Source organism: Talpa europaea (assembly GCF_964194135.1).
Source record: "Talpa europaea genome assembly, chromosome: 8".
Classification (NCBI taxonomy): Eukaryota; Metazoa; Chordata; class Mammalia; order Eulipotyphla; family Talpidae; genus Talpa; species Talpa europaea.
The window spans coordinates 45,422,211-45,444,949 of NC_140075.1; the positions used below are offsets into that span (position 1 = coordinate 45,422,211).

Below are 22,739 nucleotides of genomic sequence, written 5' to 3' on the forward strand. Positions count from 1 at the left end.
CTAATGTCTGCATCTTTGCTACACCAGGCACCCTGCAAGGCGCTCCGAACACTCTACACATACACAATGAATGTATAGAATGCAGAGAACAAGGAGTGACTGAAAGATGCAAGTCCCAGTGGAGATCTTAGTTTCCCATCAGTTGACTGACTGAAAGACAGACTGCTAAGCGCACTACTTACTTGATCCAAGTTGAGGACAGTTTAGTGTAAGTGAAGGAATTTGAACTTTGGATACACATTTTAATTTTAGGTCCTTTAGGGAAAAGATCTTTTCCCCTAGCTGCATTTCCTCAGGAAAATTGCTTAATTTCTTTGCCCCAACATTTCTCTAGATGAAAAGAACAGAGTGCTCTTCCCTCTTAGGCTACTAGGGAACTAAATGAGGGTATGTTTCACACACACATTGGGGGGGCACTTGTGTGTACATATCTGATACATACAGACATACACACAAAGCAACTCAATTTAATTATAATACACTTGTTGCCACAGATGGGTGTTTTTTTATTATTTAATTTTCTTAGACTTATTAAAATTGAAGTAACACTGGTTTATAACACTATGATTTAAGGGAATAGGTTTACCCTTCCTCAGATGGACAGACATGTGTTTTTTTGATGCTAATTTCTATTGTGTGGACTTTTGCCTTACTTAATGACATCTATGGGTCAGTCCTAGTTACTGGAGGATATTTTTCATGTAAAATATTTTCCTTGCCCATTTCCAAAAAGATCTGCAGCAATGTACATAGTAAACATTCACACGTGTCACTGCCCGCAGTTCACACAGCCAAGGTGGCCCAAACTGGCACCACTGGATTAAAAGAGAATCTTAGTTTCCTGGAAATGTTTTTAAAAGAACAATAATGCAAAATACTAGGTGGGTCAGCTTTGGTGGTACTGGGGCATTTTAAGAACAGAGACATTTGAGCTATTTCTTTTGTTCTGGTTCAGGAAAAGGTTCTAAAAGGGCAGACAGGCCTGGGGGAATTGTTTAACTCCTTGGCTCTTGGTGCTGGGAATACATACCAATGCTACTAAGTCCCTCCAAATGCTGGCCAGTGCCACAAGGAATCCATGTGACTCATGAGCGTGGTCATCAGTGTGGAAAAGGCTCACCTCCGCCCCTATTATCTCAGCCTGCTCACCCCACTATTAGGCTAGTTTGATCAGCACAGGGGGATCAATGTGCCTTCTGCTGATGACGACACAGAACAAAAGAGCAAAAGAGAACAGAGAAGAAAGGATTTCATTCTTCCTTCAGGTCTCATATTCTCCTGGTAAACTCTTAGTCATTTAGTGGAATTTGTCTGTGCCTAGAGAGCTGGAAATCAAGTGAATGGAAATCAAAATAGGTTTTGTATCAACTAAAAAGGCAGCTTTAATCACCATGTGTCTTCTTGATCTCTGAAAAAGGAAGGAAAATGGTGCTGCAAATGATTTCCTCCAGGTCATGGAAAGCTTTGTTGTAAAAGCACAAGTGTTGGGTATTTTTCTGAACTGGAGTAAACACAGTTTTGTTTTTTTGGTTTTTTTCACCAGAAAAGCCACTTGGACTGGGACAGTGACCAGGGACTATAAGGAGGCTTCCCCTATGGGTTTCAGTCTCAGTCCTTTCTCTTCAAACTGATATATGTTCTGTGTATTCTACAACAAGGCCTATCACATGGGGTTGATGAGTAACAAATGGCACTGCCTGGGTTCTCCAAGCCTTTCAGCATTCCCAGATAGCTCCTCAACTTCAGTTCGCAACAAGAACACTGATGCCCCATCCCACTTTCTTACAGAGATCCCAGTGTCCTCCCTGAATGTTTCCATGAATTCTTGGTAACATTCATTACTTCTGATGACCTCTTGCTCCATCCAGTATGTAGTATGAAGCACAGGCCTCTCACTAAGATGACCTGGGATCAAACGCTAGTTCGGTCTCCTTTGTTTTTATTATGTAACATTAGGCAAATTGCTTGACCTTTCTCAGAGTCAGTTTTCTCATCCATAAAATGGAGATAATCATATTTCCCTACCAGGGCAGTCATATAAGTTAATATTGGGACACTGATACAATAATAAAGATAAAGCACTTACTTAGCATGGAACCTGGCAGAAAGTACACAACATATAGATGGTTGCTACTATTAGTGTCGCCTTCTTCACACTAAGCCCAAACAGAGGAGTACAGATAGTAGATGTTTCAGATAGTCTTTAATCCAAAGTCCAGACAATGTCTCCATAGAATTCCTTTCCATTTCAATTTTTCCCAAGAGCTCTACAGGATAGAAACTATTCTTTTAGAATCCAATAAATTGGAAAATACTGAATCACAAAAGATAGGCTATAAGGCATGTTCCTTTTTCCTTCTTTGAACAATGTTTGATGCCCACACAGAATCATAGACCCCTTGCAATGAGTGCTGGTTCTGGGTGATCCTTGACCCCAGGTTGTATATATTTGCAGACATTTTACTAAGGAATTCTTAAATCTGTGAGAGTTCACTTTTTACATATGGACTGGACAAATATTTATTGAGAGTCTGTAATGCACTGTGTCCTATGCTAGAAATATCTTGGTGTACACTTTATTTTATTTTTTTTAAGATTCATTTTTATTATTATTTATTTTATTTATTTATACATGCACTGGGTACAGTCAGAAGCTCAGGAGGGTGAGAGAATTCACCAGAGCCAGAGCTGGTTGCAGAACAGGCAGAAGGACCGAAGAACACTGCTGAGGGGAGCAGCGGGCGGCAGGAGAGGTCTGCGCGCCATGCGGGACCCTCCTCCAGTGCCTGGGGAGCAGCCGGGGATCGAACTGGCGCCGCAGAGGCTGCGGGCAGCTTCACAACCCAGCACTCAACCGCTGCGCCACCGGGGAGGCCCTTGGTGTACACTTTAAAGGAAGCAATAGATGCAATAGATTTGATTGGGGTCAAATATATAAAATCTCTGGGTTTATTATCTGCTCTCCCCATTCCCAGCATTTCAGTTCATGATAATCACGTCATTACTGTAGGTTTTTCATTGTTTCCAGTAATCAGCTCATCCTAAGGGCCATGGCTTAGTCGGGAACTTCCCAGTGGTCCCAAATGACATTTCTTAAAAATTGCACCTCCCATATTTCACATCCCACATCCAAAACTAACTTTTTCTCTTGAAAAGGCATTGCAGGGCCTCCCCAGTGGCGCAATGCTTGAGCGCTGGGTTGCGAAGCTGCCTGCAGCCCCTGCAGTGCCGGTTCGATCCCCGGCTGCTCCCCGGCCACCGGAGGAGGGTCCCACATGGCGCGCAGACCTCTCCTGCCGCCCGCTGCTCCCCTCAGCAGTGTACTTTGGTCCTTCTGCCTGCTCTGCTCCCTGCCCTGGCTCTGGTGAATTCTCTCACCCTCCTGCGCTTCTGACTGAACCCAGTGCATGTATAAACAAAACAAATGAACAAACAAATAAATAAATAAATAAAACATGCCTCTTTAAAAAAAAAAAAAAATTATTTCACCTGCTCCTGCCAGGTATGGAACCTGGTAATTAAGACAGTACATACTGTCTCCTCTTTTCTAGTGCTGCTTCCCCACCAAAAGCACCAAAAACTTACTAACTACAAATGTCCCATCATTAGAGAGTAATCACAAATGGGAAAACAATATGAAGGTCTTGACAACCCTCCACTTCCTCTCTCCCCACAAACTTTTAATCCCATGACTTGGAATGAGACAGAAACTATTTCTAATATCTTTCATAAATATATTTCCTCCAATGCTTTTGTCACCAGACACTGGTTAGTAGTTAGGGACTCATGAGTCCCATTGTCTTAACTTATTCATCCTGAATTGGGGTTATCCTTTGAGTTTATACTAACAGCAATAATACTCTACACTTATGATTATCTTTTGTTATTTAAATAGTGCCTTCATTAATCTTATCCCACATGGACTTTACTGACAATCCTATGAAACAATCTGGCAGTTATTATCACTCCCCTAAGCAGTCCAAGACAGAGAGGTAATATGCTCATTTCCATAGCCACTGGTTCTGCTTATTTAATTATCTCCAATATACTAGATGATGTTACAGGGGTAAAAAAGTTCGATACATGATCATGAGTATCTTCTTATAAAATTGGGGAAACCAGTGTTGTAGACCCATGTACAGTTTAGTTACATCCTATGACTAAGTGTCTCACTAGGTGACAATGTAAGTGATGAACAGAAGATACATGATTAATTACCCTGTATCATAATGTGATGCACAAAAACAGGAGCATTGTGTCCATTTCTGGGCTCTGTGTTTTAGGGGCATGCTGACAGCTTAAAGTGAAAAAGAATCCATGGGAAGCTTAAGAGCCTCAGGGATCAAAGATGAAGGGAAAATCCTCCAAAATCCTCCAGGAGAAGAGAACTTGGGAAGAATCTTATGCCCTTCTACTATTTTTGGAACACTTGGTATGTGAAAGCAGCTTCTTCATGTTCCCAAGAATGACTCTGAAGCTAATGGAAAGAAATTGTAGGAAAGGAGTCTCCAACTTCATAGAAGAAAGGACTCCTTAACCACCGGAAGAACAAAAAATGCATAAAATAAACTGCCTGATGTGGTAATGAGACCCCACTTCTAAGTGTAATCCAACATGGACCAGGTGAACATCTATTCAGGATGCTGCAGGGAAAATACTTCTGTCAGATTCAGTTTGTATGCTCTCATGCTAAAACAAGCATAGTACTATATCTGAAAGGGAGCGTGGTGCAGGGTTTAAGAAGGCAAAATCTAGAATCTATGTGGTGTTCACCCTTGGAACTCAGAACCCATATGTCATGTGGTGAAGACTCAAGCCATGTGTAGAGGCCATTCGTCAGGAGAATGGACACAATTCTCCTCGGCCAACACCCCAACAAAGGCATCAGCCAACAGCCACCAACCACTAGATACGTAAATCCTTTAACCTTCAGATAATTCCAGTCCAACTTTGAGCCATCATATTTGGCATCAGATGGAACAGACATGAAATGCCAAACCTTGCCCAAATTTCAGATTCACAAGCAAAATGAATGTTATCATGACAAGCCGATAAGTTTGGGGATAGTTAATTACACAGTGTTCAATAACTGGAGCACAATGTTTATGTGATCATCTGAATTACCATTGAGCTTCAATGAGCTTCTGCTGAGTCAGATAGAAGGTGACATTATTTACAGAATCAGGTTTGTGTGAGTTAGGTTGAGGAGAAGACTAAAGAAGCTATTGGGAGAATGTGAATGAAAGATGAATAAGGAGCTTTGGGGGCATAGAGAAGGACACAATGGAAACTAGATCCATGACTTTGCTGTACCCTCCCTTCTCTGTGTGGTTCTGTGATTTTTCAAATTTTTCTGGATAAGGCAGATAGACTGAGCAGATACTGGATCCTGGCAAAGTGGGAGAGAACTTGAAGGTCAATAGATGGCCTGCAAAGGAGGAAAAACTCTCCACGGGACAGAATAGACTAGCATATTGTTGGCTGTTGGCATGAAAAGGAATCTTAGAGATTGTTTTCTAGAAAAGGAAATAGAACAAACACTTAGAAAACAATTCAGCATTAATTGTATAGTACATAAAGTACAAGTGGATTTCAGAGAAGGGAGGTTTGATTTGGTGAGAGAATATGAATGGGTGATGAGTCCCCAAAGGAATTCCCAGATTGGGGAGGGGGCAGAAAAATTGAGAAGGATATGATAATAGTTCTTTCTTTGTTTAAGAAGAGGCTTGAAATGGCCATTCTTAAAGGTTAGAGGGGGGAATAATGTTGGAAATTTTATCAGTAACACCTCAGAGGAGATTACTCAGTTTTCTTATTTTTGAAGGGGAAAAAATTACACTGGGCACTCAGAAGAAGGAAACCAGAGGGGGTGACCAATTCCCCAGCGATCAGACTAGAATTTCAATATAGTAAAATTTCCAAGATCTGCTTCCCTTGTGTTGTGAATGCAGGCAGGAGATGGCAGGCAAGGGACAGATCATAGGCAGATCATAAGTAATGTCGTATCCTCATTACTTCTCAGGTTAGGGTAAACACACTCTAAAATGAAAGGCAATGATATAAATTTATACTGAAATCTTGCAAGTGGTGATTTCCGATGAGGATAACGGAAGTCCCTATGCACTCATTTTTTTCTCCTGTTCCTTTCCTGCGGTACACAGCGTTAGGTATCCTCCCTAAAGAAAAACAAAAAGTAATTTCAGCATCTAGGGTGGAAGAGGGGAGTCTTAATCATAGAGCAACTAGACAGCCCAAGGCTTTCCCAGATCCACTCAGGCCATGCAAAGCTTCTGCGTCCCCTCTAGACTTGCATGGTTATAGGCACATCGGGCTATGAAAGAGAGAAGACGCTCAGCATCTCAGCTGTCAGCAGTGTTTTAGTCCTCTTTTCAGAAGATGCTACCAAAATGCTAGTTATCTTGAAAGTTGCACCCAGGGCATTTAGTTAACTTTAAAATGAAAGAAGAGCGCCTATGTGGTTTTTATTCTGATGGTTACAAGAGAAAGGGATTCTAGAAAAAATAACGCCAAGTCTAGGTGAACTTGGGAGGTTATGAAATGGACCCAGGGAATTTTTTTGAAGAGGCTAAAAGGGAGCATGTTCCTTCTGCAACTTTCTTTGGCATTCTTTATATGGTCTGGAGCCAAGTCTGTGATGAAAGTCCAAGACTGCCATGTGTGGGGGGCATGGACCAGGTGCCTCCTGGAGATGCCAAGCCTCCTACTTCCCCCACTGATCTAACAGTTCAAACTAAAACAAGTCAATCTGTCTTATAACTGGAGGTGTTGGGGAGGGAGATTGTTATAGGATCATCTAGATAATTGCTCTTCTTTCAGGGAAGAGTAAACCCAAAGCATCATATAAATATATAAATGTTATGTATTATATAAATAACTTATTATATATATAATATATAAATGTATATATATAATCCCTTGAATTGTATTCCTGGGACGGCCCTCCCAATGCACCCCATGTGAGCTATTTAGAATCAACTCATCCCTGTCAGGGTGTCATTTATGTGCAGCCTCTCGTATTTCAGTTTCAGACTTTCCTTCTCATCCCTTTGTGGAGAGAGGATCTCGCTGCTTATTGTCCTGTTGACCTCCTGATGAGAAGCCTTTAAATTCTTAATCACTCTTTTTAGTTGTTGTTAAATTTATTGATTTTCTTACACCATTGTTCATTTTTGGATAGTATATGATTTCTCCCCTCAGGTGTAGTCTCCACAATTCTCCCACCACCACAGCGCCCATGATCCATTACCACAGTCCCTTGCGCTCTTCCCTCCCCTGTTGACCTTTCCCTCTCCCCGTCCATATTCTTTTTTTTTTTTACATCGTTCATTTTTTTAAATAAATTTTATTTTTATATTCCCCATACAATTGCAACCCCCTTATTTTGACCCCAATCCCTCCCCTCCCCGCCCTCCCACCCCCCCATAGAGTGTTTCTGGTTCATAGTTTTTTGTTGATTTTGATTTTCACTTTCTTATAGTTATTCATTTTCCTGGTCCCTTATTTAAGTTTTCTAGATTCCTGCTATGAGTGAGACCATCCAGTATTTTTCTTTTTCTTTCTGGCTTATTTCGCTGAGCATGATCCCTTCCAGCGCCATCCATGTTGCTGCAAATTGCATGTGTTTATCTTTTTTGAATGCTGAGTAATATTCCATGGTATATATGTACCACATCTTCTTGATCCAGTCATCTATTTTGGGCATTTGGGTTGTTTCCAAAGCTTAGCTATTGTAAATAGTGCTGCTATAAACATAGGGGTGCAGGTGCTCTTTGGAATTGATGTTTCTGTGTCCTTTGGGTAAATACCTAGGAGTGGAATTGCTGGATCCTGTGGAAGCTCTATGTTTAGTAGGTCCAGAAATCTCCACACAGCTCTCCACAGTGGTTGGACCAGTTTGCACTCCCACCGACAGTGCAGGAGAGTTCCTTTTTCTCCACACCCTCGCCAACATTTGTTGTTGCTAGTTTTTTTAATATGTGCCATTCTCACTGGTGTAAGATGGTATCTCATGGTAGTTTTGATTTGCATTTCCCTGATTACAAGTGATGTTGAACATTTTTTCATATGCCTGTTGGCCATTTGCATTTCCTCTTTGGAGAAGTTTCTTTTTAGCTCTTCTGCCCATTTTTTGTCCCCGGCCATATTCTGAATCTATTTTTTTTTTTTACAGACATTTGCTTCTGAAAGCTCTCCTTACATGCGCATAAGTAATACTCATTACTTGATGCCATCCTTCCCTCAGGTTGATTGCTCTTCTTTAGTTATGAAATCAAACTAGACTCAAGTGTAGAAAGTAATTTAACTGATTCAATATGTAAAGAGAAACAGTCTAATGAGCCTACAGTCCAGAATGTATTCCTCCAGGTCCATGCTCGCTGCTTTCTACGCCACAGCATAAGGCTAGTCATTTATTTTCTTGCTGTTCTATCAAACCTGTGTGTGATGGGGTCATTGTTCCCAGTAACCACCCTCTCACCAAATGTTTCTTCAATGGGCCAGAATCAAGTGGTTATAACTAGTTGCTCAATGAATATATAAACCCATTTCTTTTGAATTAGGAAATACGTAGTGCCGTGGTTTGAAAGTTTGTGTCTCCTCAAAATGTATTCACTGAAAACCTAATGCTGAAGGTGGTGATATTGGGATGTGGGGCCTTTGGGAGGAGATGGGGTTGTGAGGGACTCACGTCATGAGATTAGTGTCCTTACAAGAAACATGGCAAAGAACCCGCTTGTCCCTTCCACCATATGAGGACTCAAGAGAAGTCTGCAATTGGAAGAGGGCCCTCAACCCAACCAGGCTGGCCCCCTAATCTTGGACATCCAGCCTCCAAAACTGTGAGAAATAAATTTCTATTGTTTATAAGCTACCCAGTTTGTAGTATTTTGTAATAGCAGCCCAAGTGGACTAAGACATATGGTTTCTAAGAAGAAAAGGATATACAATGAAAAGTTTTATTTTAACACCTACCTCAGTCATCTAGTTTCCTCCCACAGGGTTTAATCCCATCTCTTGTTGCTAATGTTTTCATGGGGATAGGCCATGCATAAAAAAGGAAAACTTATACTATATTTTTAATACAATTGGCGGTGTGCTTTAACATTGCACTGCAGCTTTTCCTTTTTAATTTAATAACATAACTTGGGGAAGCTTTTTGCTTTTGTTACACACAGATCTCCTTTCCTCATTCTGTTTCATGATTGTATAGTATACTGCTGACTCAATGTACTATAATATATTTATTCCAAATCTTTCTGAATAATGATTCCAGTCTCCAAAATATCTTCTATTGGCAGAATATTGCTGAAGACTCACCACCATACTTCCTTTGTACTGCACATCAGTTGGCAGGATGTGTATTGTAAATGCTTGGTGCAAGGGAATGAAGGAAGCAGTGAGCTTGTAGCCTCTGCTGTCCAGGGAACTATGGTCTCCTCAGGGAGGGAAGACATGGGGATGAGGAGGACTTGATTGTCAATTCTGTCCTTCCACATTTTTTTGTTCCTTTGCTCATTAGACACTTTTTGTAATGACCTTATACATGGTACAAATGGCCTTTCCAATTGTTGAATGTTCACAGGATTGTTTGTGAGCCTGATCTGGTTTATATGGGGAACCTGGAGAGCAGGAATCCCAAGCCCAAATGCCTACAGGGGCTAGAAAGAGTGCAGAAAGTGACCAATGGGTGGATGGGGGTGCACAAGCTCTGTATAAAGAGAACAGCCCCTACCTCTCTACTCAGGGAAGTGATCCCTCTGGGGGTTACCAAATCCCCATTGATTTAAAGCAACTGGTGAATAAAAATCGTACAGGACCTATCCATATTATTGCTTACGATTTCATGTGAATCCATGATTATTTCAAAATAAAAGTTTAATTTAAAATAAGAAAACAGAATAATGAATAAGAAAATGAGAAAGGATCACTGTGTGAATAACAATAAGTTATTGTGGGAAAATCTGTAATGCTGCATAAGCCAGGCCCAACAAAAACCCATCTGTAAGCCAGATGCTGCCTCAGAACCAACATTTTGTTATCTAGGTGTGGTTGGCTCATTGCAACCTCATTTTTATGAAGTCTGAGACAATCCAATCCATGAGTTTGTTTTAAAAATTCTTCTCCTTACTGTGACTTTCCATTGTGACAGTGACCATCTCCACTTACTTTTGAATTTCCTCCTATTCCAGGTCCTTGGATGTGGCTCTGTGGCACAAGCTATCCTCAGTCGAGGACTTTTTGGAGGAGTCGTCACTGTAAATGTTGGATTTGCAATGGCAGTCGTAATGGCTATTTATGTGACTGGAGGTGTCTCTGGTAAGTAATGGAATAATGGTTACTACTATGAACCCAATAGTAGCTAGCCAATGTGCTAGCACAATGCTGGGTGCTTTATGAGCCTTAATTTATTTGTAGCTCAACAATCTTACAAGGATATGTACCTGATTCTAGTTTTATAGATGACACAATTAAAGTGACCAGGAAATGTCCACTGGTGCAAAGCAGTATTTAGTAAGAGACAGAGATAGGAGCTAAAACTCAGAATTAGCTGCTTTCTCCGTCTGGCTATGAATATATTTTTCATCTGTCAATATGATCTTTTCTTTGTTTCTTTGTTCTTCTTTGTTCTAATTCTACCCCGCCCTTGGAACCTACTTCCCAGACACCCAGTGAAAAACTTGGTGAAACGCATTCCAACAGAACAAGTCTCTGGGCCTTCATAGCAATTAGAGCGTCTGAGTTCCCTGCAGAATAGCTGGAAGTATAGGTGTGATCCAGAAGGTCTTCATCTAATTCTGCCAAGTGGTGGACAGCTTAGAATCCATTCTCAAGGTTCTGAGAAGAAATGATGGTATTTAACACAGCCTGGGAACTAATGAAAGGAATATGGAACTGCTCCAGTTCCCTAAGGCACTTGGAGTTTCTCAGCCAGCACCTGGGCTGGGTGCTCAGAAATTAAAAGGAGGGAATGAGCAAGTGAGCAAGTACTCCAGGCTGGCAGCGAGCAGCTTCTCTGTCCTCCAAGCAATCCTCTAGGGCGGGTATTGTTATCTCCACTCTGCAGAGAAAACTAGAAAACTTAATCCTCAAAAGGGATTAAGTAAGTTGCCAGAAGTCCCATGGCTGGTAAAGGGACAGCAAAGATTTGACCTGGATCTACATGACAGCTCATGTCTCCTTGTTATATAACATTTTCAACAGTCTGCGATGGGAAAGGCATTACTGGCAGGGCCTTTGGGTAGAACGGTCCTACCAGAGGATCCTGCATTTAAGCCAGCTGACCTGGTGACATAAGCTGCCCCCGGAACACTGAGGAGTAACTGTTTAAACTCCTGGGAGCCTCTTCAGGCTAGTACCTGGAACAGCCCTTCCCTGGCTGGCACATTTTTCCATAGCACAGTCAGGCTCACATCCTGGGGCGGTCCAAGATAGATTCCTGTATGTGGGATTTGTTTGGAATGAGCGATGTTTCTGTTCACATGCTTGTCAGGCCTTTGCTCTGATCCCAGCACTGAATAACAAGAATAACCAGGGGCCATGCTGAGTGTGCCGCCACCTGATCACAGTGCAGGCCTGGACACCAGACACCCCACACCAGACGCACTCCCAGCTCCAGACAAGCATGCGGGGTGCTCTGAAGCTTCGGCCCCTGCCGACACACTCACTACATCCACATAAGTACAGTTTCTCCAGATCGTGCCACATAAATATAGGCACATTCTCAGCTATTTTATGGGTGGAAACGTGATTTTGGAATATTTCAACTAAATCGAATATAGTCAGATGTTTGCTTAGAATAAATTGGTCCCAGATCCTGCCTATGTAATTAACATCCTTCACCACCACGGCTACCCATGTCTGTTTGTGTTCACTGATGTGCTTGCGGGCTTTGGCAGTCACCACAGCAGGAAAGAGGGTAGGAACCAGCATGAAGAAGGAGAAGAGGGTGTGAGGAAGGCGTGCAGCCTTCCCTGCTGGTCGCTCAGGGGTTGAGCCCTTGTGCTCAGAAGGGTGATAGCCAGAAATGATGGGACAGTTTTCACAAGAGATCATTTCCGGTTGAGTGTCGGATACTGACCAAATTGTTGACAGACTGTGAGATCCCAAGACAAAAACAGCCATTTCTGAGCCTGGCTGCTACAAGGTAACATTGGGGTGGAAAGGGAGCTGATCTGCCCATGTCTGTTTGGAACCTAGTGCTGTTCTGGCTCCCTGACTGGTGGCTTTGGGGATCAGCATAGATATCACACTTGCCCACTGATAATGTCCGCACAGACACCAGCCTTGTGGAATGAAGGAGAAAGTTTATGTGATGCTGGTGACTTTCTCAAGGTGGTTGCAGTTAACATGCCAGTTTGTGGGCATGAGTGAGGCCCTCCTTGAGGATTCCAAAAATAACCAGTGTATATTGGGCATAAACAAATGGGAGCCCACTGTGTGGTCATGGACTGGTGGGGTCAGCTTCCTTCTGGTTTTGGAATATCAAACGCCTCCTTACTGTGGGGAGGTTACCACTGGCTTGCTCCTCTGTGAAGGTGCCTGTGATCTAGCCAATCAGAACTCACAGGGCCTTCATGACACAGCCAATCAGAACTCACATGGCCTTCATGACACAGAACTCACATGGCCTTCATTCCCCCATAGTGTTTCACTGCCTGCTTATACCTCTACGTGGCTGTTGCTTTCGATGTAGCATTTTTATCAGTAACACTAGTTCACTGAAAAAGCAAACTAGCATTGCTTAAGGACAAATAAAAGATAAAGGTTATCTCTATCACAAAAGTAGCTGCTGGGTACTTGCCTCGAGCAATACCTGGGGTGAGTCTGCCCTGCTCTCCTGAGACTACATTTAGGGTGATGGCTGCACACCTGGGCGCTTGTGGTGACTCATCTAATCATCATGACAACCCGAGGGTGCTGCCTTCAGAGTGCAGCTGTCCCTACCCCCTCTCTCATGTCCTTTCCCACTGCACTGGTCCTTCGGGTAAGCCTGAGGGACTGCTTGTGTCTGCAAGGAGCCACTTTCCTTATTGCTTTGAAAAGCACCCTCCAGACACAGGCTTCTTTCCCTCTCTACCAGTCTGTGTAGTCTGAAACCTATTTGAATAAAGATTCTGGCTGTTTATTTCTTCTACTTTCATATCTTTGATACCTACTAAGTGCCTTGTATTATGTGAAGTCCATAGCAAATAATGGTTCCTGCTGCAGAGTGCTTATGAGGGAATACAAAGCATAGACCTACCAATGGAAAGTTTGTATACTGGGAAAAGAGATTGCTAAACAAATAACTACCCCCATTGGGCTCATTGGAGAGGAGGTATCTTGATTGAAGGTAATTTCTTAAGGCTCCTTGTTTTTCCACAAGGGCCCCCTCCTGTCTAACTGTGTGGTAGCTACTCTCCAACCAGCCTTTGAGAGAAGAGGAACAGGGCTCCTTCCAGAACTTTCTACTGCCATCCTCTCCTAACCTGTTTCCAGCTTTCCTAATTAGCTATACTGCTAGTTTCCAGAATTGTGCTTCTTTTGGATTAAAAAATAAAACTGAACAGTTGACATGTCTACAAGCCTTCATGTTTTGATATATTGGCATTTTGTTGCTCAACTGGCCCCTGAATAGCTGTATTACTCAGTAGCAGATAGAATAAGGACCCTTTGGTTTTGTCAGCAGCCCACTTTGAGAGACTATAGAAAAGTCTAGCTTTCTTCACAGAGGGTGGGCTTCTAGAAACAAGCTCACCTATAGTTCTGTGAAGGTTCAAATGGCAAAGTATCAGTTTCTTCATCATCACTCTTGTTTATTATGTCCACAACATGAAGGTCCACATTTCAATATAGTCACAGTGAAAGCAATAGTGACTCTGATTCCCCTTCTGTACAAAATGTCATCTATACTCTTCACATGAACACGCTTTGTCCCCAGGGAGTGAGCCATGTGCTCAAAGATGATTTTTGAAATTCTTTGTTTTGTTTTGTTTTTGCCCACTAAGGCACAGAAGCTTTTGTAAACCTGATGAGAAGGTCTGGAAGTCATGTAGGCTCTATAGTTCAGGTAAACCTGAACTGAATCCTCGTTCTGAATCCTCGTTCTACCACTTACTAACCTTACAGTCTTAAGAAAGTTACTTTACTTCTGCACCTCAGTTTCCTCAACTGTTAATTGGAGAAGTACCCATCTCATTGGGTTCTCCCAAGGATTACTCACTCATACCCCTAAGCTGGCATCTCATAAGGGTGCAATAAGTGTGGTTGCTGTTGCAAAACTAGCTGGGGAGATTGCAGACCTAACACAGGGCAGCCCCTTTGTCTGATCTTGGAGCTAGATGAGAATCAAGGCTGATCATAGTTTAGGTTGGGGTGATGGAAGTATTGCTACATTTTTGTGCTTTATGCAGAGGAATTGAGGAGAACCTACTCTGACACTGTGCTTACCTCAAAAGAAACTGAGTCAGTGAGATGCACAGCCTAAGACTGTTTTAATGTCCTCTGGATATGTACCAATGAATTATTAGATATAGATTTAAACCTTATAAAATATATAGTTGAATATATTGATTTTTAAAAAAACATATTGAAGTTAACAATTTACAACTATTTCTATCCAATAGATAGATAGGATAGATAGATAGATAGATAGATAGATAGATAGATAGATAGATAGATAGATAGATAGCCACTTGTGCACAGCAAGTTTTTGTCTATATCTGATTCCTTTCAAAAAATTAAATGTCTAATAAAGGCATGAGGATTACTCATCATCCCCACTCACTCATACACAGGCAACCCTTTTTTCCCCTTTTATGGTTCTCTGCCTAAAAGACTGAATTCTGCCTGAGGTCTCTTCATAAAGTTTTCTTCATACTAATTCTCCCTGGCCTGCCCACTGACATTCCTGTTCTATCTTCCTTGCAGGTGGCCACATCAACCCAGCTGTGTCTTTTGCAATGTGTCTCTTTGGGCGGATGAAATGGTTCAAATTGCCTTTTTATGTGGGAGCCCAGTTCTTGGGAGCCTTTGCAGGAGCTGCAACCCTCTTTGGCATTTACTATGGTGAGTAGGGCCCCTAAGCCCAGGGGTTAGAGAGAGCTGACTTAAACTGAAAATCTTCCTTGGTAGGAAGAAGTGAGATAAGCAAGAATTGGAGGCATTCTATAATTGACAGCACCTTCTAAGAGTTCTGAGTTCTAAAGGACGGGGCCAACATTACCGTTAGGGTAAATTCATGAAGCCTCTAAATGAAAATGGTCCCAACTCAAATGGGGGCAAGAAACAGAACTTAAAGGAAGCCTCTAGCAGGCCCAATCAGTACTACCTGTGAATATGCACAAAATAAGCAGAAGGTCAGTGACTCCTCCTCAGCTTTCTCTGATTTGATGTGAAAGGAGGCATCTGCAGGTGGTAAAAAGATTTGATGAGTAAGTATTTAAAGAAGGAATCTGGAACTGTCTTTGAAGGAAGGGCACAGCAGAGAAGCAGACTGGGTGGGGAACTTCAGTCCCCTCTATGCAAACGCCAGAAAAGCAGCACTGAGAAACAGACCCAGCTTGCAGTTCTGTGCTAGGCTAGAAGTAGCTGTGTGATTTTCAAATGTTGTCAGACTTTCTTGGGCTCTTTCCTTCTCTGGAAAATGAGAGACTTCAAGTGACTCTTGATGACTTCTAAGGCTCTTCAAGTTAAACAATCTTAGCATTCGATGAAATTAACTATTAAAGTAGCTCCTTTTGTCTAACCTAATACAATGAATCTCAAACTGATGCCCTCTGGAACTAGAAATGTGAACCAAGCCTTAGAGAAATACCTTGTGAAAAGGGGCCTTTTCCCACAAAGTATCTTTCTCAGAATTAGAGTCTAAGAGGACCAAATTCAACACCAGACCAAAACTCTGAGAGCCCTGGGTCTACACTGACTATGTCAGGCCCCGTTCTCACGCTTGCTCTAAGGTGTCTTCATATCATGGCACCCTCAAACACTGACAACCCTCGTGGCACTTTGAATTCTGCCTGGAGTAGGTCCAAGCTCCACTTTAACTTTTGATCAATCTCAAAAATTATAAGAATTCCCCCAAAACAAGATTGGTTCCCAAGACCCACTGGCTAAGGATTTAGTTCAAGTTTCGAATGAACTGTCCAGGGCAGCCAGGGATTTCTGTCTTTGACCCACCACCCTAGAACTTCCCTGGGCATCTCTAAATCTACAGCACTATGAAATAAAGAGAGACAAATGATATGGATCTGCCAAGCTAAACATTCCTACAGTTGTTTAGCACAGAGCAGGCCTCACTCAGTCTTGCCCAGAGAACACTAACATGCCAGACTCTGTCTTCCATAGATGGACTTATGTCCTTTGCTGGTGGAAAATTGCTCATCGTGGGAGAAAATGCAACAGCACAGATTTTTGCAACATACCCAGCTCCATATCTGTCTCTGGCGAATGCATTTGCAGACCAAGTAAGTGTATATTCCACAAAGACCTAACTTTGGTGAAAAGGCATGATCCAATAAGGGGAATGTATAAAAGCATTATGGGCCTATCAGAAAGGAGAGGCTATGTCTTCAAAGTCAGGTCAATAGACAAAACCCACAAATTTTTGGGTTTGCTCAAGTTGTGATGCTGTTAATAAGGTTGCTGCTTCCTCTTTGATAGTGTACTTGTTTCAATCAGTTAAGAGTAGATGACTGGACATTTCAGACCCTATAGGGACAGTGGAGTTTGCTTCATTATTGCTGTTTCTCTTGTTTTGGGGGAATTCTTGTAATTTTTGAGATTGACCTCATCTAAATGCGGGGGCCACAGAAAAAGACACTGACTCAATTCAAGGACTGTGAAGTGTGGTAGTTGAGCCTGGGTAATCACAGATGCTCCCCCATTAAGGTCTATTTATCTACACTCTCAAGGTTGCTGAAAGGGAAGGATGGAAGAAGAGGGAAGAGATAGCTGAAGGCAAGATGGTGGTGGTCCCCAGTCTGTGGGTGTCAGTTTCTATTAAGAGAAAGATTAACTGGGTGATTCTTTCTAGTTTCAAAGTACCAGGAGTCTATCCTCCTAGGCAAGTCAGGAATGACAGGGAAGGTAGAAGCTCTTAAACCTTAAGTGCACGAATTGACTATTAATAAGATGTATTTTCTAAGTCAATAAGGATCCCAGGGATGCCTCAAAATAGGCTTTGGGTATAGATAGAGTTACAGGATTTTCCAGGGACCTTATTTTCCATTTAATTCAACCCTATTTGTCTTATAATGAAGAAACTGGCTTTGGATTGAGAAATGCTGAAATTTCGTTAGAAATGTCTCATGTGATTTCAGATTTTTTTTTCCACTGGCAGTAAAAGAAAAAATGCTGACTTTCTCTCTGAAACCTTGACTTGCGCTGAAAAGATGATGTGTCTGTCCCTTGTGATTTGCAATGACAGCCACCTCCCTGTGCTCTGGGGCTGTTCTGTGATTGTGAGAAACAAGGTGAAGCCCCAGGCTCATGTGCTTTCCCCCAAAGGCAGCCCTCTCCAGTGGGTCCTGGAACAACTCTCTCTTCCCTCCTTGCCCTCCCCAAAGTGGGCTGGCCCAGGACTTCCCTGACCACCCCAAGGGCAGGAGTATGGTACAATCCTCCCTTCCAATTCTGAAGCAAGCCTGGAGACTCAGTCCCAGTCCTACCTCTTCCCATGCATTTGCCCTTGCACAAGCCACTGAAAACTTTCTGAAGACCCAGTTTAATGTTCTGATCAATGGAATTTCCTAGTCTCTCCCTTCCTGTCTTCTTCTTTTTCTCTCTTCCTCCCAGTATTGTTCTATTAATGGAATTTTGTAGAATTTTGTATTTCCCAGTTCTTATCCTCAAGATTTCACCAAGTGTCGGTCACAGGAAATTGTTTCCAGAATTTTCTGCTAGTTAGTAGGGGAGTCCAACCTCACTGAGGATTAGCCATATCTGCCTCTTATATGCTTTCTTTACTGTTCTCTATCTAAAAGTGAGTTGCCATGGTTATAGTCTGTTACTATACACAGCTAAGAAAAAAAAATATTAGGAAAGTCTGGTGCTCCAAAAAAGTATCAACTATCAGTCAGTCAGTACCCAACAGAACTCTTGGCAACCAGGGCCATATTTCTGGGTCACCTCCTCTTGAGATTGCAAGTTCAAGCTTGGTCCATAGTTTAATTAATATTCATTCAGCTAATAAATATTTATTAACACTTATGAATTGAACCAGGTACAGATCCATGCTGTTCCTTCTCCCTGGAGTTCAGGGGCTGCTGTGCAATCTCACAGGCACACATGTCACTCTTTTGCAGGGTGAGCAGGGCAGTGGCAGACATACAGTTAGTATGCAATAAAAGTCCAGAGGTGGAAACTTCTGTTCTATGTGGGAGAGTCAGCAAAGGCTTTCTAGAAAAGAGCACTTGGGAGAACATACCTCTTTGAATACAGATTCTTTTAGTCGCATGATGTTGGAAAGCAGAAGAAATTGATGCAGAGCTTAAACTCTAAATTCAATTGCCATGTTCTCATCCTGATTCTTCTGTGTATGCACAGGGTGCCCTGGGGCAAGTTCCTGAACCTCTTTTAGCCCAAGTTTTATCCTGTGTAAACTGAAAATAATAATAGGATTTATCTAACAGGTTATTATGAAATTCTAATGAGAAAAGGTATATGAAGTACCTGACATATAATAACTGTTCGGTAAATAGTAGCTATCATTTAGCTGTTAAGGTAAAATAATAGTTTGGAAAGTTCAGAAAATAGAAAGTGGGGCAAATACCAGCCATAACCCACCACTTCAGATACCTGTAGTATATTTTGTATATTCTCTTTCATTTTTATGTGCGTTTTTTCATATAAAATTTATTGCACATGTAATTTTCTATTTTTTACATAATAGAGATAGCATACACATTTTAAAATGTTACTACATAACTTTCATGTTCATTGTTTTTATTTTTTTTTAAGATTTATTTATTTATTTATTTATTTATTTATTTATTTATTTATTTATACAAGCGCTGGGTACAGTCAGAAGCGTGGGAGGGTGAGAGAATTCACCAGAGCCAGAGTGGGGAACAGAACAGGCAGACTGACGAAATACACTGCTGAGGGGAGCAGCAGGCAGGGCAGGAGAGGTCTGCGCGCCATGTGGGACCCTCGCACAGCAGCCGGGGATTAAACCGGCGCTGCAGAGGCTACAGGCAGCTTTACAGCCCAGCACTCAACCACTATGCCACCAGGGGAGGCCCTGTTTTTATTTTTTATATATAATTTTTTTTAATGAAGTGCCATTGTTTTACATTCTTGTTAATTTTTTTGATCGTTGAGGTTTTCTCCCCTCAAGTATGCTCACCATAATTCTCCCACCATCAAAACATCCATAGTCCTCCACCATAGTCCATTGTGCTCTTCCTTTTTATTATTTTTAATGGCTATAAAATAGACTATACAATAGTCACTACAATATGACTAGCTCTTTTCTAATTGATGTACTTTCCCTACTGATGTACTTCTACTTGTCAAGTACTATAATCAATGCTTCAGTGAAGATATTTGTTTTATGATTAGTCTGTATTTTAGATTACTTCCATAATTTGGAGCTCAGATACCCAACTGGTTCAAATTATATAGATAATTTTCTAAAAAGTATATGGCTCAATTACTATAGACATTACTACATAAACATAAATTACTGCTGAATTTCCTTTCAAAGATATAGTTTAGTTCTACCAGTAAAACCTGAGAGAACTGGTATGATTTCCCTACATTTGGTGTTTGCATTTTTTTCGTTGCAAGTTAGTTGATCCCATATATTTGTTTCTTCATTCTATTTTTCTTTCAGAACTTTCTGCTCATTTCCTTTGCCCATGAAGCTATGGATGTCTCACATTTTTTTTTCTCACCAACTTGAAAGAGCCTCTTTGCTTGTTTTTCTAGGCTGCAGCTTGTCTTTCTATTTCACTGGGTAGTGGTGTGTAGCGAAGATAACAGTCTTTAAAGGGGGAGTTTCCGGGTCCACACCTAACTGCCCTGACTGAGTGTGTCACCTCAGGCAGGTACCTACCCTAAATGGGAATGATATCAGAGCACCCATGTCTAGATTGGCATGATAAGAAGAGCGCGGCAGTGTGCTCACCAGGGTACGTCAATCACTATTAGGTTTGTTCTAACAAGAATGGGTGAATGTTGAAGTGGATGAGTGTATAGAATACAAACTAAACCCCTTGCATTCTCTTTTCCCTAGGTAGTGTCCACCATGTTCCTCCTCATGATTGTCTTTGCCATTTTTGACTCCAGAAACTTGGGAGTCCCCAAAGGCCTCGAGCCCGTTGTTATTGGCCTCCTGATTATTGTCATTTCTTCCTCTCTGGGACTGAACAGTGGCTGTGCCATGAACCCAGCTCGAGACCTGAGCCCCAGACTGTTCACTGCTTTGGCAGGATGGGGTTTTGGGGTCTTCACGTAAGTAACGGGGCGGGGGGATGATTCATGCTATGTTTTTTTTTTTTTGGCGGGGGGGCTGTACTTTGACTTGGAAATCCAAGAGAGTTCAGATGGGAGGGTGGAAGTTAAGTGCATACTCTGGTACCCTGGTGATAAGTATGGAAAATTTAACTGGTGATGTGGAATATGGGGTGGGAGGGGGGAGGAGGGAAAGTGAAGAGAAGTAGAGAGAGAAAGGATTCAGGTGCATTTAAAACAGATAGGTCTGCCCCCATATATGTAGACACAGAGATATATAGATAGAGATGTATAGCTATGGTTTCAGGTAGATATTTTGGTTGTATAACTCATCTATAGATTCACTTTGTGACAAAGTTGGGACTAGAATTTACATCTTCTGATACTACTACAAGGCTCTGTCTGGTGAACCAAACTAGCTGTGTCATTTGCTCATTCACTTTATTGTAAACTCTCTCTGCTGTGGTCACTGTGCTAGGCAAGGAAATTTCAAAATCAGCCAAGATACTAGCCTTGAGCAACATAATAAGCACTCTTGGCAACCCCTAAAACAAAGTGCTGAAAGAACTCTTTGGAAGTGACTAACGCTGCCTTGGGGAAGCTGAGAAAGGCATCACAGAATAAGTGAGAGCTGAGCTGGGTCTTGATGAGTCAGAGATTTCTGGCAGAACAGACATAAAGGAGAGCCTGTCCAGAGGGAAAAGCAAGATCCCATGCATTCTACATCAGCACATGTTGAGGAAATAAGCCACCTAGTGGTATCAACCTCCTGCTACAAAGCCTATCCATTAATTCCTTCCCACTTCTCCCCACAAAGGCAAGTGACCTGTCCCCATCTACTCATCACATCTCTGTATGAGAAAGGAACTCACTTTGGCTCATCAGGAAATAGGAGAAAGAAAAATGGGAAAAACATGTGAGCAATTTTTAGTTTTATATCTGCTCTGAGAATAAAAGACTCGAGGGTTCCTAAAGGTTGGCCTGGATATGTAGTCATATGCCTATGTAGACTTTGAGCATTTGAGTCATTTCACAAGTGAAAAACAAGCTATTTAAATAACTGATACCATTCAGATCTCAACCACAGACAGCACTGAGGGCCATTAGAGTGGAAGCATCATGAGGACAGGGACCTTAACAGCTTTTTCACTGTCGTATCCACAGAGAGTAATATAGGGCATGACACATAGAAAGTCTCAATTAAAGTTGTTGAATAAAAGAATGCTATGGGCTAGACATGTCCTAGGAGTTGAGGGACACAGACAAACAACATTCCCTATCTTTAAGAAACTAACAACACAGTGAATCTTCTAGAGCAGTGATTCTCCATCAGGGGCAATTTTGTGCCCAGGGACACTTGGCAATGCTGGCAGACATCTTTGGTTGTCATAACTGGGGAGGGTGGAGGCAGAGGTTATTACTTGGCATCTAGTACGTAGAAGCCAGGAACACTGCTAAGCATCCTACAGTACTCAGGACAGATTCCTACAACAAAGAACTATTCAGCCAAATTTGTTGGAAGTGCCACAATTGAGAAGCTCTGTTCTAGAATGATCACTGCTAGAACATGAAAGTTTGGAAAAAATGTCCTCAACCGGGAAGGATCCTTTGTATTTTTCCAATGAAGAATCAAAAACATATGTCCTAAAGATCTCCTTAGTCCAAGTGAGTTTGGATTTAGCCAGTGAATTTCCTTTAATCCCACCTTCCTGAGCTTTGCTCTAGGAGACCACCACTCCTACCACCAAGTCACCTCTGTTAGCTTTGCAGAGACCCCTAGCACAAAGATGCCCCCAAAGCGTCTCAACCTCCCTTTGATCCCTCTTGGTGACTCACCCCAAGTTCTAAGAACAGTGGTGGTTCTAAAATAGATAGAGATCTTGTTTGCGAGCCCAGATATATTCTTTCCTTGCTTTGTTAAGTATATGTTGACATGTCTATACGAGAATGTTGGACTCACTAAATGTCAAATTCTGATCCTTATTAGCATCGGGCCTTTGCCCTCCATGCATTCATTTATTCATCCTGGCTGCCACCTGGTCTGTATTCAGGGCCCTGTGCTAATGATAAGGCCCAGTTGCTGCCCTTCACTGTTTTATTTATGTTCTATTTTAAGAGGCTAACTAGGCTCTTAGAGAAGATGGAACCTGTTAGGTGCTGTGAAAGAGATTTAGCTAATTAACTCCAGGAGTTGAGACTATTTGAAGCTCTGATTTCTGAAATTATGGGAGTGGACCTAGGGACATTCTGTAGTATTTGAAGATGTTTAAACAGTGGGTGAAGAG

The 22,739-nt window shown here is 41.9% G+C and overlaps 1 protein-coding gene across 1 annotated transcript in view; it reads left to right on the forward strand.

The window, feature by feature from the left end:
- AQP9 (aquaporin 9) overlaps positions 1-22,739 on the forward strand; it is a gene marked incomplete at both ends in the record, with an annotated part of 37,498 nt that overhangs the window by 11,921 nt on the left and 2,838 nt on the right. Inside the window, 4 exons of the mRNA XM_084239482.1 lie at positions 10,209-10,335; positions 14,929-15,066; positions 16,345-16,463; positions 20,237-20,454. Of these exons, the coding sequence (XP_084095608.1) occupies positions 10,209-10,335; positions 14,929-15,066; positions 16,345-16,463; positions 20,237-20,454 (602 nt within the window). The remainder of the gene's footprint in view (positions 1-10,208; positions 10,336-14,928; positions 15,067-16,344; positions 16,464-20,236; positions 20,455-22,739) is intronic.